General features: G+C 38.8%; 1 protein-coding gene and 1 long non-coding RNA gene across 3 annotated transcripts in view; one reads left to right on the forward strand and one right to left on the reverse strand.

The window, feature by feature from the left end:
- Positions 1 to 14,853, reverse strand: part of UPF2 (UPF2 regulator of nonsense mediated mRNA decay) — an 86,355-nt gene extending 71,502 nt beyond the window's left edge. The window contains exons 1-3 of one of the 2 annotated variants that reach the window (XM_072955369.1): positions 14,717 to 14,853; positions 8,203 to 8,582; positions 4,728 to 5,507 (exon numbers count right to left, since the gene is read on the reverse strand). In XM_072955369.1, coding sequence (XP_072811470.1) covers positions 4,728 to 5,507; positions 8,203 to 8,564 — 1,142 coding nt within the window. In that variant the 5' untranslated portion in view covers positions 8,565 to 8,582; positions 14,717 to 14,853. Of the gene's footprint in view, positions 1 to 4,727; positions 5,508 to 8,202; positions 8,583 to 13,481; positions 13,557 to 14,716 lie in introns of those variants that run through there. The other variant, XM_072955370.1, reaches the window with a different exon arrangement.
- On the forward strand, positions 14,010 to 16,928 carry LOC140691585 (uncharacterized). The gene is made up of 2 exons (XR_012067339.1): positions 14,010 to 14,068; positions 16,375 to 16,928. It is a non-coding gene; the product is annotated as an uncharacterized lncRNA (long non-coding RNA).
- Positions 16,929 to 17,816: the final 888 nt, after the last annotated feature.

The following is a 17,816-nucleotide window of genomic DNA, read 5'->3' on the forward strand; positions in this document are numbered from 1 at the left end:
TTGGATTTGACTTTGTATGTCCTGAGTAGCTAATGTGTTTACTAGACACTTTAAAACCAAGTACCAAATGCAGATGGAGGTGAGCCCTAAGGAAGATGAGGGAAACAGTCTGAAGAAGTAGCAAAGAACCTGATTCTGTGATCTGCTATCCAAGTCACACTGGGCAAACCTTCAATCACTAAACTTGATCTACTGCCTTCAAAACAGGGACTTCTTTCAAGGGCACTATGAGGCTCATTTAAGACCACACGTCTGATGTGCTGTTATCAACATGAAACACTACTTTCATGAGGGGAAAACAAAATGACAGAGCCCACTATAGAAAAGGCAACAACGTCAATGAAGTATTATTTTGATCTTCTATCAGCCAAGTTAAAAAAGAAAAAAATCTTGGAGAGAACACAGAAAACCCATTACAGCTTTGTTCTTATGCAGTCATGCAAAATAACACAGAACACATGGCCAAAATCTTGAAAAATAATCACGAAGCAGACCCATGAAAAACTACGACGTTTCACTTTTCATCTCCTTTAGCACTCTGTCAAATTCTCATGAGAACTTAAATTTTCTGGTGGTTTCAATTTAGAATTTGGTTATGAATGTCTTATAATCTTAAGTGAAAAGAGACTAGAACACAGTTAAGCATAACTGAACCCAAAGATTTATCAACAAACTAAGTTAAAGTCAGACTCAGACTTAGACACTATCTGGAAGGAGGTAAACATTTTAGAGCATGGATTAAGTCTCTGTAAGTCCACAGCACGGTGACATAACATTTAATAGTGCTTAAACACTTACTACACAATTTATCAAACAATCTACCTGTAGAGGCAAGGTACAACCCTACCTGAAAGGAACAATCGACACTATTTAATTTCAGGTGAATGTGTTTTTAAGTTTCAACATTATTAAAGTAATGACTCATGAATTTGCATTAATAAAAGAAACCTCCCTGATTTTATTCATGAGACAAAAGCCTACATTCTACTCACATTTTTTTCCTTGTTAAACTCTCAATCAAATTATTTACTGCTGTTGAACTGAGCATGCATCATGAAGGTCATAATTCACTGGTACTGAAAGGAGAAACTTGCCAACACTCCCACCAAATTAGGAGGAAGATAAGAAATTCAGACACTTAAGAATTATTCAAGCAAGAATTCTGACTTAATATCCGAATCCATGATTTCACTATATTATAAGAAACAAACTGTTACATGATTAAGTTATATCTAATAAAATTATTTCTTCAACCAATTCTTATTAAATGCCAAGAGAACCTAGGTAATATTACCTCAGTGAGAGTATCTCAAAATGCAAAGCATTTCAAACATAAAGAGTACTGAACGTAATAAAAAGCAAACTTAACAAGAAGTAAAGCTATTAACTCTAAATTGGTAACTAATATTTTTAAATGTGCAAATATTAACTTCTCAATCACTTAACCAAACTGCATTAAAAAAAATAAGATTTTGAATTTAAAGGGCAAAAAGCTTATAAATTCAAATTTATTAGAATTCACCCAACCCTAAGGTCAACTCTATTGCTGGTTGACGACTGTAGATCCCGCGGGGCTCAGAAACAGAACTAGCTAGTACCTATCAGCCCGGATCACAGGAGAAAAGAACATCTAAAATTCCTAAGTCTCACTCAGTCACTGTGTTCATTCGCTCATCAGAGTGTTTTTAAGAAAAGACCAGAGGTTTTATTACTCTATTTTTTAAAAATTAGTTAAGTGAATTTTTAAGTAGAGACTTTAATGAGGTCGTACTAAGACTTCACAACCTCGAAGCACAGTGCCATCCCCCGAGTTAATTAAAACCACCAAGAGCATTTACAGTCCATAGACAGAAAATACAGAGTACTTCACTTTTTTTTTTAAAGCATCATTATTATGATATTGAATAAAGCCTTAAAGTCATTTACGTACGAGTCTTAAACATCCGCTAGCTAGTCTGGCACTTGGATTTCTAGCACATCGTGCCTTAGAGAAATCTTACTGGGAAAAATGATTGCCTATGAGTTATTACTATGACGCAGAAAAATCTCAAGACACCTACTGGATAATGACTGGGAGGGAGAAACTTTTGGAAACTGGTCATTTTAACTGTAATGTACCCTCTTAGACGGAGACTAACACTAAGCCAAGTACGGGCTCTGCACTAATCCATTCCTCATGTCTTCTTTGCTCAGTCAGGCATTTAGGTCTTCACTACAGAGGCTGCTCAAACTAAAGCTCTCTAAAGCATGAGTGATTTATTAAGCTGCATGCCAATTATCTTCTATCTCGTGATTAAGATCCTCACATCCCCCAAGTTATTACATCTAAGTGTACAGTCTCCTGTAATAAAATGACTACTACCATGGCTAAGGTCAATTTACACTAAGTAAATGACCTCCTCTAATAACCACAGGTTAATAGTTCTGTATTTAAATGAGTAAAAGTGTCTAGGAAAAAGGCCACAAAGCTGTGCTCAAAAGTTTCTTCCGTGACTTCCATAACGAAAAACCCGGAGGTCTGCTTATCTCAGCCGAATATGACCAGTGGATAAACACAATTAATAGTGTACACATCACTGATGTTAGTAATTATCTTTAGGCTAACATAATATGTCAAAACTTATCTAAATAAAGCTTAAAAGAGGAAAGTCTGTATCACGTATGAAAAATTATTTCACTAGTTTCAGGTGAAGAACTGGCTTGGCAGTAGCTCATTTGAGAAATTGGTCTTTATGTGTAACAAAAAGTCAAAAGACTGACAAGGCAGCTATAAAAACTAATGAACTGTAGGTCACAGGCAGATAAGAATGCATCCAAAATAAATGTCCTAAGGATAGTGAAGGGTCTGGAAATCATGGAGAAAACTGAAAGAATCGGAGTTGCTAGCCTGGAGAAGATGAAAGGCAAACATCTCAGCAGGCTGCAAATATCTGAGACTTTATCACAGTGTAAAATAAGAGACATGGGCCATGCCAGTGCTTCTCATAGACTATGTGCTATAACAAAATAATCTTTTTTCCAATCACTGAATTTCTATAAAGTACAGCTGCAATATCATGGCAATGGAAAACTGCTATCAAAATATATAAATGTTCAGTCTCAGTTCCTCAACTTAATTCATTGCCAACAGGTAAGCTGTTCACAGACCCCCACTCTGAGTAGCTTTATTCCATCTGTACCAGAAAAAAAGTAAATTAAAGCAAATCACTGTATGGGAAGTTAAATTTAACAAATAGATGTGTCCAACCTATTTCGTGGAAGAGCTCAGAGCACGAAGCTTGAGAAGTTTTCAGAAGAATAATTTATGTCAGATAATCTGTAGAATGGATGGACTCCTGTGTTGGAAGGTGACTGGATTAAATCATTACACAATCTCTCTGCTCTCAAAGCTTACATGAAGCCAATCAAAAACAAACACACACACAGAACCCTTAAAGTAGTCAATAAAAAGTAATCAAAGCATACTTTCAAAATCAACTGTGATGTATGAGGTAGGACATATGGGAAAAGGACTTGAAAAATGACAAAACATTATGTAAATCATAATTAAGAAACCTTAAATATGTGAGAATTATTAACATTACTTTCCTTTTTAACCCATTACTGACTATACAAATACATTCTGAAGTTGCCTCTTCAAAGTTTAAAACAGTCTTCGCTATTCAAAAGCACAAAAACCAGGATTCTTTTTTTAAAAAACATTAAAGAGCACCACTGCCATCTTAAACTCTCACCTCTGAGTGGTCTTCAGCCCCCAGGGTTCAGCCATATAGTCTCTGCACCTACCTAACCTGGACTTAACTGAACTACTGGCTTACTCTACTGCAGTCCTTTCTGGTAAGTCAATCACCTTCTAGAGGTAACTACTTAAATGAGTCATCCCACCCCAACCACAGGCTTATAGGAAGAAGTGTATTCCCCCAAAACATGCGCTTTAAATAGTTGCAAAGTACTCAGCCAAAGGGTACTGCTACTGCCTTTCTGTACCCCGCCAACCCTCCTCCAAATCCAACCCTCCATAAAAGCTGACCTTTTACCCACAAAGTGCATCACCTTCTAGCTTGCTGATGCCTTCTAGGTACAGGTGCTACACAAGTAGTCTACAGTACCAGACAAACAAAGGTGGCCTAAATCAGGTGTCTTCACCACAGGCACATATGTTACTCCTTTAGAATTTTGAATGGACATCCCCAGGAGACAGACTTCGGTAAATGCACTTCACATAGTTGCATTTAAAAAATTTTTCACTTTGTACACTATTCCCCAAATTTCTGATCTAAAATACCACCGATAATCAATGACTTGTTTTCTTAAAAAGTATCAAACAGCAACATCAATAAACTGAAACACAAAACTATAAAAGCAAACCTGTTATAGAGAGGGATCAGCAAAACACACAGAAAAATAATAGCAAATAAGTTAAAGTGACAGAAAATTTATCCCTCAACATTAAGGAGTTTTTAAGTCACAGGAAGAAAACAGATGCACAAGGCAGAAATCACCAGCCACTTGCCAGGTTTCTTTTAAAATCAGAAACAAAATCTATTGTAGACTCACATCAAACATGAGTACTTAGACAGTTACACTCTGAAGTTTTCCTAGAGGTTAAGAAATCACCTGCAACGAGCCCTTTCCCACAAGTTCTTTCAGTGGCATGAAGACTCTAAAATTTTTTAAGTATGAGCTCCAAAATAAACTCTCAAATCTGAGAAACATTTGAAAATCACCTGTTTTGTCTCTCAGTATTCTGTAGCTCCCTGTGGTCCCTTTTCAGGTGTTTGGTCAAAGACGTAAAGTATTCTTTTAAAAGATTCTGGAAAGGTTGCTGTTTCTCTGGACTAATGATCTCACTAGGAGGAAAACTCAAATTAAACTTCTCTGCGGCACTCTTTACTTTCCTTGGTACAAGTCCAGCAATATCATCTCCACAATGTCGACAAAAACTAATCACCACAGAAACATGAGTATGGGATTCCCGGTCAGCGTTAATAATATTTTTTAGCTGTTCATAGATTAAGGAAAGACCTTCCTTGTCAGTGAAAATCCCAACTATTGTCAACTCTGCAATGAAACGCAAATCGGTTCTTAACTTGGTAATGTTAGGTGTTTTCTCTTCTTTCCTTGCTTCAAAATGTTTTTTCCAAACCTGAAGAAGTGATGGGGCGAAGTCGGCGTAGCGCTGGTGAAAGAGAGAGCATAAGTGCACAGCACAATTCACATCAGAGATTTTCAGCTTCGCTTCCACAATAGAAGCTACAGCCTCTGCAATGTATTTGCTTAAATTTAGGCCATTAAAATCATGGGACAAGGAGTCTCTCTGTTGTTCCGTAATAGTTTTTAACTTCTTGACAAAAGCGGTATTTTTCTTCAAACTTGAGTCTAGTCGGCTAAAGAAATTTTCCTCTGGCCGGTTATCTGGAGCATTTTGGTTTTTGCTACGAAATTCCTTCCTTAACTGATGGCGTTCCCAAGCTTCCTGATGAAGCTGAACGGATTCTTCTTTCTCTCTACATAAAAAAAAACACACAAGTAAGTAAAATACCCTGTATATTTTGAAGCATCACTGATGAATCCTCTAAGAAAGCCAACGAAAAAGTGACAAGATAAGCAACAGAATCCAAGAGGAACAAAAGATGCAAGAGGCCCTTTCACTACTTTAAAGACATTTGATTAATAACAAGATAATGAGAACCCAGTCTACTGATAACACCAAATGTGGCAGAGTAGAGGATTTTGAATAACTAGATTAAAAATCATTCTGCCAACTGGCAAGTTAAATGGACAAAAAACACTTTTGTCAACTACACCTTTTATAAAGCTGAAAAAAATAAATGGATAAAACACATGATGCTTAATATGAATAAACAAAATAATATGCTTAGGAAAGACATAAAACCTAAAACAAACAAAAGCATTGGGAAAACAGAAAAAAAAAAAGGTCCACGAAAAGTACTTTCATTAAAGAATAAACATTATAAAAGAATGCATTAAAATATTTTGAAATGTTTTCAAAGTACCATATTTCCATACTTCAGCATTAAACAACTTATATTACTAATAAAGTACCTTGCTAGGTTCAGGTCTTAAAATTCAAGTGTAACTAAGAAAACTTGTAAAGGAACCAGAGAACTATAAGATAAAAGCCCTTTAATAAAAGGTTAACAGACTCAGCTTATCCTTAAAAGAATAATTAAGAACAAATTACCTACGTTTCCACTAAAAAGATGGAACATGTTTAAACTGCATAAGTAGTAAAGTGCCTTGGGCTGAAGTGGGAGAGTGGGGACAATCTGATGCAAAATACGTAACTTTAAAATAAAAATTTCTTAAAAAATAGATTTTCATCCTTCTGAGATAACCATCCCTGAGCTACCCTACAATTCTCTGTTTTTTTTCTGCTAAAAGCCACAGTATGTCAACAGAGACTGGCATCTATTGCTGGGAACACAGACATGTGAGTACCTCCTGAAGTCTCCCAGCCACACACACACACACAAGATTAGCAGTGAGAGTATACTTTAAGAAAGCATAACTCGTTATGTATACGCGTTAAATAACTCAACCATCATCTTAATTAAAAAACACTTGGATATATAATGAATACATATTTATATTTACAGTTGAAATAATGTGATGCTTTAAAGTACTGCAGAGGAAAAAAGTGGATAATTGTTGATGCTGGGTAGATGGGGAGGAGTGGTAGGTTTTTCCCAATAAGAAGTTGGGGTTTTGGTTGCTGTTAATGTTTTTTTAAGCTGTTTATTTGGCGCAGTGAGAGAAAAAAAGCTATAATGAAATTAAATATCCTTGTGATTTTTTTTAAAGTAAAGTAGAAAATAAGCAAGGAACTCTTAAGAATCATGGTCTGAATATGCCAAAACTGGCCACTTCTGTTGCCTTTCAGACCTAAGGCTCCAGTTCCTCATTAAAAACAGAGATCCTAAAGAACTTCAGTGAGAAAGTGGGTAGCTAAGGGGGAAGGTATAGCTCAGTGGTAGTGCATGCCTAGGAGGCACGAGGTCCTGGCTTCAATCCCCAGTACCTCCACTAAAATAAGTAAATAAACCTTATTACCTCTCCTCAAAACAAACAAAACAACAACAACAAAAAAAGAAAGTAGGTAGCTGAGCTGTTTTGGAGATTCATGAAAATTCATGTGTGCAAACAGCTTTTTAAATTACACGTATAAAGAGAAAAGCTCATGCACTAGTCAAGAACTGTCACTTCTGCTACATCCTGGTAGTCTTCCCATAAGGACTATGTCGTTGTTTCCCAGTTCATTGTATCACTTGCACAGATCTACAAGGCTAAAAATAATTTAGATAAAGATAAAAATGGGAGGCATTATGGAATTGTGCTCAAGAACAAAGGTTTTAAACTCAGCCCAACCTAGCTTCAAATCCCAGCTGTTCAACTGTCTACTGTGATTTTAGGCAAGTCATTTAACCTCTCAAAGTTTCGTTTCAGTAATCTGTAAAATGAAAATCATAAAGCTTACTTCATTAGGGCTGCCTTAAAGACATGTACTGACACAATCGTAGTGCCTGGCACATAATAGGAACTCAACAAAGAGCAACCATTAAGAACTAAAGATTTTCAACTTAGAAAGATGGTGTATTTTACTGTGAAAAAAAGCTTTTTTAAAAAACAAAAACAACCCAGATTGCCCTACACATCAACAAATATTTATTAAAGATTAATACTAATTAATTTAAAGAATGAAAGCACCATAAGCATGCCTCTAGTCAGTGAAACTCACAGAACAAGTAAATTAAGACTCTCTCAACTCTCAAGAAACTGCACCCCAGGGGAGGGTACAGCTCAGTGACAGAGCCCGTGCTCAGCATGCACCAGGTCCTGGGTTCAATCCCCAGTACCACCATTAAAAAAAAATAAATAAACCTAATTACCTCCTCTCTCAAAACAATTTAGGGGGGGGGTATAGCTCAAATAGTAGAGTGCCTGCTTAGCATGCACTAGGTCCTAGGTTCAATCCCCAGTACCTTCACTGAAAAAGTAAAAAAAATAAATAAACCTAATTACCTCCCCCCTGCAAAACAAACAAACAAACAAAAATTATTTAAAAAAAAAAAAAAGAAAGAAACTGCACCCTGGAAGTTTTATTTCAAATAATCACCGTTTTTCCAAAACATTCATATCTTCCCATTCCCGCACATCAGTAATTAAAATAAACGTTCTTACTTCAACTGGGCAGCCTCCTCTTCCTGCTGACGTTTCACCTGCTCTTCTTGCTTCTTTCTCTCTTCTTCCTCGTGTTTCTTTTTCTCTTCTTCCTCTTTTTTCTTTAATTCCTCCTCTGCCTTCACCTTTTCTTCTTCTTTTTTCTTTCGTTCCTTGTCATCTTTTTTTCTCTTATCTTCTTCCAGTTTCTTCTTCTTATCTTCAGGGACCTTAATAACCTCCTTCTTGGTGGTAAGTTTGATCTCGTCTTTTGGTTTCTCTCTGCTGCTCACTGGCCGCCTTTCACTGCAGTCTTTTTCCTTGTTGTTTAGTAAAGATTCTTTTTCTTCCATACTTGCTGGCTTTTTACGCTCAGCTGGCATTATGTTACCCAGGAAAATCTGTAAGAGTAAAAGAATGTCAGCATTGTAGATGCAATGACTTTTTTTTAGTGATGTGACACTATTTTGTTAAGTGGAACATATTAATGCAACTTGGCAACTGTGGGAGATTAAATAAAATGCATACAAAATGAAGACTAGCTCTGTGATAAAATAATTCACCGGTCACATTCCATATTCTATAATTATTAGGTATGCCTATGTCTAAGGACTTTTTTTTTCTACTTTATTTATTAAAGAAAAATTCAAACACAAAGGTAGAGAGCACAACAGAAGTACTCATTACCACGTACTCATTACCCAGATTCAACCACTATCAACTTCAAAACAACCTATCACCTAATCATAACAGTTCAGTATGTACCTGAGAACATTTTGAATTAGTTTTCATCCCATTTCACAGCCGTTAAGAAATACTGGTGACATGATTTCATATAATATTCAATACAAATATTTAAGTGGGAACATAAACGAACTCTTGCCTCCTATAAAGCAACTGACAAAATGGACAAGATTCACAGATTTCACTTCATGCTCTAATTAACCTCATCAAACTTTCAAACACAAAAACGGTTAACTACCACAACTTAGACTAGGTTTTTCATCTCTTTATTAGTATCAGTCAAAATTAATTTATAAATAAACATGATGATAACATCTGTATATTCTGTTCTAATACCTGCCAATACAAAAACCACCAGCCAGGATTTCTCAACCTCAGGAGCAGACATTTTGGGCATGACAATTCTCTGGGTGGGGAGGAGGGAGATACCATCCTGCGCACTATACAAAGTTTAAACACAGCATCCCTGCCTTTTATACAGCAAATGCCAGTAGTATCTCCCCAGCTTTGAAAAACAAAAATTATTCTGGCCATCACCAAATGCCCCCTGGAGGCAAAATCACAACCAGCTGAAAACCACTGCACCAGCCACATGTGGCTACTCACGCTGTAAATCAATTAAAATCAAACAGAATTTGAAATTCAGTTCTCCAGCCACTCTCCGTATTTCAAGTGCTCATTTCCACATGTGGCTAGTGGCTACAACATTGGACAGTGCAGATACTAAACATTTTCCTCACCGTAGGAAGTTCTATTGGACAGCACTGCTCTACAGTACAGGCTCCATACAGTTAACTGGAAATAAACTCTGGAATAAAAAAATGTATTCCCCAGCAAAATGTATGGTTTTCTTTTCTAAAAATACATCTCTACTTAGAACTTAGAGTTCTAATATAATTTATTTTATGGACAGAGCTTCATGTTTTACTTAACTCCTAAATCATCTGAAAGTTGTATACAAGAAAATCAAAATACTTCCATTTAAGAAGTATAGGATTACTTAAACTACCTAGTTTTTTATTAAAAGCTAAAGACAAACATAGTATTCTTAAGTATTTTCAAACATAGGTTTTAAATTAAATCAATAAAAACTAGGTTAGCAAACAAACCATTTGCAATAATAAGTATTTTATAAACACAAACCATTTATTTCAGCACTCCAATAAAATATCACAGAAAGACAACCTAGGCCAATAGAAGTACATGCCATAGTCTGTCCCTTCCCTTAGCCACCTCTTCCTCCCCCTTTTTCTGTTTTACTCTCTTACTCTCCTCCACTTCCACATTCTATGCATTTACTCTGACAATGACACCCTAAGGCTTTGGTTAACCCCATCAGTGGAACTCTAAAAAAAAAGGCTGTTAATTCTGTTTAAACAATCATTAAAATATGTAAGAGCATAATTACTTATGTGGCAAGATAGTGTTTATATTATCTGGGAACTGTAGTCATCAATTCTCATGCAGCTTCGATTAAATACCCACCTTTGCCCTAAAGCAAGCAAACTTTCAAAAGAGAAACTACTAACAGCTATTACTCACTGGTACCACAGTAAACATGGTACATACATTACCTCACTTAATACTAACATCTCTGAGGAAGGTATTATTTTCCCTTTTTTATAAATAAGTAAACTGAGACCTGACCAAGTAACTTGACCAAGGCCTCCACCACTGGTGACAGAGCTGGAATCTGAACATACTCTTAACCAAAGTTATTAAGAACCTTGAGAGTATGAAATCGTCAGCTGAAAAACTTGATCACAGATACTGACTACAACAGATCACAGAATTACGTATCTCAGAATAGAAAGAGTCCCTGATGACAGCTAAGGAGTTTTTATATTACATTTTAACTTTTGGTGGATTCTAGCTAAAACGTTATGGGGACAAGTTAATTCTTAACAATACAATCTTACTTTGGGATATTTATCATTATGTGCAAAAAATAGTAATAACGTTTATACAGAATTTGTATTTTTTGATATGAGGCAGCAACAAGCGACATTTCCACTGATACAAGAAAGTACAGTTCTCAGAATATGAAAAGAACAGCATTTACCACAATAAAGGTGTTAAAAAAAAGAACTGCATCAAAATTTATAATTAATATCTCATTTATGAACATGAAATTAGATATTAAGTTCTGTGAAAACACTAAGCAATTCCCTTAGAATCTGACAAATTCATAAAGAATCATTTATCAGTACAACAGATCTCCCAAATTTCTGTGACTTCCTATGTTATTCATTTATTCAATAGATTTTTAGGTGCCTTCTGTATCAAACCATAGTAGGCATCCAGGAACTAGATTCTGCTCTAGAGCATAACAAAACAGATTCTCAATAAAACCCTTAAGTCCTGGTACTGGCATCTTCTTTGAATGACTTCATCCTTATATTACAAATATATACCCAAAGTACACTTGGAACCAGATTTCTGTGAACAAAAAATATGATGAAAATCTAAAGGTTCATGGAAAGGCAGCAATGCAACATGTGAAAACAACATGAGCATTAGTTAGTGAGATTTTAAGGTTGCATCCCAACCCTGCAAACTGCTAGTATGGAAACTGAGCTAGGAAACTTCTATTCATCAATAAAATGGAGACACTGCCACCTCTCTTACTTCTAGTTAAGAGTTCTGCTAGTATAGCAGTAGCATGAAGGACGCGGTCTACAAATGTCTATTCTCTTTCGCAGAGAACACCGAAAAGTTCCTCCTAAAATGAGAGATTTTTAGAGTTCGGAGAACTAGATTTCATCTACTCCAATTCTCCATTTTTACAGTGACCCACCCAGGATTATACAACTAGTCTAGTGGCTGAGTTGAGAATCTACGTCCAAGGCTCTTTTCCACTATACTCCCTGACTGACCCTGAGCTTTAAAAAGCCAAATAAAAGATACTAACAGCATGATTCAGATTAGTATGCATTTGTATAACATCAATTTAAAAAAAATTAAACTAAGCATTAAATTGTATTTAATGAAATGCTAAAATTTCTGTAAATTATTTTAATAAACTTATGCTTTAATAAATACTTCACCTCAATTGTTTTCAAAAACCAGAACTTTTAAGTAAAATAGGATAAAAATGAGTGATTTTTAATTGGAATATGATTAGCTCTGACAAGTTATTTTACTGAGTATAACTACACTCACACAGTCCTTAAAAGGAAGCCATGCTTTAAAATCACCTTCTTAGCTCCCAAATAGTGTCCTAGCCCTTGGGCTGTATATTTTATTTGGTTTTCTAAACATACTCTGAACTTCTAAAAGAAAGTAAAACTGCTTTACTGGTAAAACAGGTACTCCCAATGGAGTATACTGGGGGAGAAAGTGCAGAGAATGAGGTGTTTCCCTTTTAAAGATATCCCTGACAAAGTACCATATGGACTATGTGTGAAGTCACAATGAGACTGCTCTGAAAACACTCCAGAGAAAGAGAATGCTGTTTTACCTTTTATTTCTGGGTTATTCGTTCAAATTGTTCGAAGGGCAGAACCGCACAAGGGGCATTACCTCCCCTGAGTCTTTGAGTTTAAAAAACGTCCTTATATAGACGACTCTTCTAAAGTTTTTACAAATTCCACCAGAATTCAAAAATGGTTTTTCTTGAGGAGCTGTACAATTCTAATAAACACCTAAACACCATGCTAAATGAGAAAAGTGAATGATAGCTGTATTTAAGTCTGATGCATCACTACGTACAAGTCCTAAAAGAGCAAGAGAGCTGATGGTCCGGTCCAAGGTGTACCCCCAAATCTGTAAGGGGGCTCTGCTTGGCCAATGTGGAGGCAAATACCCCGTGATCATCTCCTTAGTTCAACAGTGCTAACAAGGAAAGACTAGGACCCTTGGGATGAAGGCAAAGTAAAGAATTATCACCCCAAGAAACTAAAAAAAGTACTCCAAATAATCCATGCCCACCATTCCCAAATACAGCCAAACCCCTTCCTCTACACACCTCCCACAAACCCCTGCTCTGGCTCCACACGCCGCGACCCAACACGCTTCCCCACCACAACCCCCCTTCCCACGGGGATCCACGGTCACCTTCGCGGACCATCCCTGCCCCAAACCCGAACTTCTCACCCCACACTCCCTCAGCACCGGAGACCGGTCTCCCCGCTCCACATCCTCCCACACACGCACCCTCCCCGCTTCCTCGCCCTCGCTCCCCTCGCGGCTCCCGAAAAGCTTTCCCCAACCTCCCCTCGCTCTCCTCCACACCCCCAAATCCCTCCACCCCGCCACGGCGGGCCCCCCGCCTCCAGCCCCGAGGCCCAGCCCGGGCATGTGGGGCAGGCACCCCCCTCGACTGCCCCTCTTGCCTGCCCCGGGGGCTCCCGCGTTGATGGGAGCCTCCAGGAGAGAGGGGTCTGAGGAGGACGCCGCGGGACCCGCGGTCGGGCTCCGGCTCGCCGCCCCCGGAACGCTGGGGTGCGGAGTTGCCTCTTGGGTCCCTCAGGGAGTCGGAGTCCAGGCCGGTGCCCCCCAGCCCCGCTTCCTCCCGGTCGTTGGAGCGAAGGCGAAGGAGGATCCCCAGGACTCACCTCGAGCCTGTTGTCAACATTAGCCCCGGGTTTCCCAGCACCAACTCCAGCGCTCGGGCTCTCCCCTCCCCTCCCCCCACCTAGCCCGCAGCCGAGGGCCCGCCTTCCCTGAGCTCCCCCTCCTCCCTCCGCCCGCCGGCCCTCCCGCCCGCCACTCACCAGCGCGGCCAGGCTGCGAGTGGGGGCGGGGCGGGGGGGTAGAAAGGAAACAACTGTCCACTCGATTGCCAGATAGGAAAACAGTCCGGCGCTCCCTACACCCAGCATCCGCACGCCTTTAGCTTAGCTCAGGGATGGAAGATCGCGAGCAAAGTCTCAGACGGGTGCCGCACGCATAGCGGCGGCCTCAAATTGCCCACTTGATGAGAGGAGCGAATTTTTCATACAGGCAATCTGTAGGGCAGCCACAATCAGCACCGCGAGCGAGGGCCTCAGCTGAGAAGAGGAGCGTTCCGAGGACCGGAGGCAGGAAGTGGATTGGTCGCCAGGAAAGGGAAAGCGCCTGAATTGGAGGTGCGCAAGCGCAGGCACTGGGGGAGGGGAAGAGGGGGGAAAGCGAGAATGGGGCGGAGCGGAGCTAACTGGAGGTAAGGAAGGGCGGTGAAACAGTAGGCGAATTACGGAGCGCCATTAAGGACAAATTTAGCCTCCTGAGTCTCTCGGGAGTTTCCTGGAGCGACTATGAGGAAGAGGTCTAAGAAGGGAAAGTTTGATTGGACTAACTCCTGGGGTGAGATTTGAGATTTAGGAAGTTGGAAACTGGAGAGGCTAAAGAATATGGCTGGTGAGGAAGGTACAAGTTGGTTGGAAAGGAGTCTAGATTTAAGAGTGTCCTGGAAAGACTACGAAAGTCCAGTGGGGGAATTTCCCGAAGCAGCTTGAGGTATTCGAGGTAAAAGAACCTCAGGGTGAAGAAGAATTAGGCTTTTGCCGTACACATCTTCGAAAGTATCCTGTTCTAGCAAGCAAGTATTTTAAATTACAATGGAATGATCTCCCTGAATTATTAAATAAAATCACCAGGTTAAGAAATTGGCTATTTTTGCCATTTCTTCCGAATGTGGAGCCAAGTGTACTTTTACAACCGGTATGGGGGAGGGTGTAGCTCAGTGGTAGAATGCATGTTTAGCATGCATGAGGTCCTGGGTTCAATCCCCAGTACCTCATTCCTTCCCCAACCCCACCCCTCAAAAAACCCAAAACTAAGATGGTATCAGCTTATCCACACAACTTACTTTCTCTTAAATTGCTGAATTCGTGCCGCTGGCCTCCGATTTTTATCCAAACAGTGCCTAGGGCTTGCAACAGGATCTGACGAGGTGTAAATAAGTATTGGACAGCTCTGGCTGGTTAGGCTGGTCAGGTTCCAAAGGAACAGAGGTGCAAAACTGGTCTTGATTCTTGCTTGACGTGCGGCGCCCTGCCCACAAAATGAGCTATCAGCAACCTCAGATACTTGAGGCAGGTCTAGATTCACTTCTATTCAGCTTTTGCCCATTTGCCTCTATTTACTGTTTTACTTACCATTTATAATTTTTTTTGTATTATTGTTGTGGTGTAGTTGATATACAATGTTATATAAATTTCAGGTGTACAACATAATGATTCCCCATTTTTAAAGATTATACTCCATTAATAGTTATAAAATATTGGTTATATTCCCTGTGCTGTATAATACATCCTTGTAACTTATCTATTTTATTATACATAGTAGTTTGTACCTCTTAATACCCACCCTTCTCCTTTTCTCAACCTTGCCCTTCCTCCTTTCTCTCTCCCCCACCAGTAACCACTAGCTTGTTCTCTATACCTGTGAGTTTCTTTCTTTGTTATGTCCACTAGTTTGTTGTATTTATTTATTTTTTTAAGGGGGGAGGTGATTAGGTTTACTTACTTAGTTTTAGAGGAGGTGCTGGGTATATGAACTCAGAACCTTGTGTATGCTAAGCATGAGCTCTACCACTTGAGCTATACCCTCCCCCCTAGTTTGTTGTATTTTTTAGATTCCACTTATAAGTGATAACCTACAGTATTTGTCTTTTTCTATCCTTATTTCACTAAGCATGAAACCCTCCAAGTCCATCATGTTGTTGCAAATGGCAAAATTTCGTTCTTTTTTATGGATGAGTTCATACGTGTGTATCAGATTATTATGTTCATCCCTTGAGGAACCAGGACCCAATCCCATAGCTGCACTATTGTTCTTGACTACCTTCCTTCTGTTTCTGCATTCCCTCACTCCTCTGATTAGTCATTGTTTGAGAGGGAGAAGGAGCATGCACTCCCAACCCATGTCCATTTACTTAGATATAAAGTGTGTATATGTGTAACACGACTATAAATATGTTATAGTACACACCCTGAAATAGAAAAAATAAAAATAGAAGTTCTAACACTTTTGCCTGAATCATCTTGCATACTCCCTCCTGCCAAGCCACTTTAGAAGCCACTGACATATAGGGTAAAATTCAGAGTCCTTAGAAGCAGCCCTTACTACTGTATAGCTCTTGCCTATGTATCTAGTCTCATTTTCTGCTGATTCCCCACAGGTCTTGAGTTCTGGCCATAGTTAGTAACCTGCATGAACTGGACCTCCTCTTCCCCTAGTGTGCATATTATGACTTTTCCCAGAATGCTCTTTCTCCCAGAAATGTTTTCAGACTAGTGGCTCAAGCATTTATGTCCTTGGGGAAACCATTCCTTGTCACCACCGCCCCACATATACCAGCTTAGGTCTCTTCCCCTCCCTGGGTTCCCACAGCAGCCTCTGAACAACTCACAGCAGTCACTGTATTACATTAACTTGTTTATGTTTGTTTTCCTATTAAGACTGTGAGCACCTTGAGGCTATGATTTGTAGCTTATTAGTAATCTTTGTGTTCTGGAACCACAGTAACATTTTGATGGAAGAATTAAAAAGTGAACGAACACGAATGGGATTAGAATATACTGCCCCCAAATATGCCACTTCGGCATGTGCATTATTTTGAGCCGAAGGCAACTGAGAATCAACAGACACAGAAAGAAGACTTCTTGGAGCTCCCTTTATCTGACTAAAAGCAGAAGCTTTTGAGAAATGAGGATTGCCATAAATATCCTCTCTGGAAGATTTATGGCTATGAAGAAGACGGAAAGTCAACACCAAGATGAGACTGTGCAAACAAACCTTATTAAAATAACCCTTATATAGGTTATTTATATAGATAATATATCTTATATGGGTTCCATTAGTTACCTCATCTATTTACTTCCCATAATTTTCTACTTCTTGAAGCCCAGACCCTCCTTTCCTTTGTCTAGTCACTTCTCCATAATTTATCACCCTTTGTTAAAATAGTATGTAAACTTCTGAGTCTAACTGCTTCATTGAGCTTTCACTTCTGTATAGCCCCATGCATGCAAAATTTAAAACATCAATTAAATTTATATACATTTCCCCCCTGTTAATCTGTCTGTTGTCATTTTAATTCACACACCTCAGGTACTGAATCTAAAAGGCAGAGGAAAAATGTTTTTCCTTTCTGACAACTGTTTCTTGGAAGGGAAAGAAAAATCTGTGTACTTAGGCAGGATTAAACCAGAGTGAAAAGAACAGAATATTTTAAGATTGGAATTTCATTTTTATTTACCAAGCAATATACCGACTCTTAACTATCCAAATGTAGAATTCCATATCCCTTTTTGTGATTTCCTTTAACGGTAATTGAAATTTTAAACACTGGGTGGTTGAATGGATGAATAGAAAGAAATAAACAGACATCTCTTTCTCAAAGTGTATCAGGCCAATGATATTGGTAGATACTGTTTTCATTGTTTATATAAACGGGAAGACTAGGGTAGGGCTTAGCCTAGTTTTAAAAATGTGCCCAGGATAACACAGCTACTTATTAGAACCTCCACTCTGGGCTGTCTGATTCCAAAGTTCATGGTCTGATGTAATTCTTCCTCCTATTCTAGGTTTTTCCACCTTAAACAACTGAGTACCACATACTTGTTAATAAAGATTTTCCCTTTTACACAATCAGAATATAGAATAAGAAAAGACATAATTTTATGATCTAGTCCTAACAAGACCAACACACACACACACACACACACACACATACACACACAAGAATCTCTGCCTGGGTCCCTAGTGTGTTAGTAAATCCATATCCATGAAAGCACAAAGGAAACAGGACTGGTGTTTGGTCGTCGAGCCCCGCTAATGCACATGGAGCAGAGTGAAACTAGGGCAAGCCGTTTGTAACCTGAGACTCGGATGCTTCATTTTAAAAATGAGCACATTAGACTTTATGACCCGTAACTTCATTATCTTAATTTAATACTGGCAAC

This window comes from Vicugna pacos, chromosome 35 (genome assembly GCF_048564905.1).
Source record: "Vicugna pacos chromosome 35, VicPac4, whole genome shotgun sequence".
Classification (NCBI taxonomy): domain Eukaryota; kingdom Metazoa; phylum Chordata; class Mammalia; order Artiodactyla; family Camelidae; genus Vicugna; species Vicugna pacos.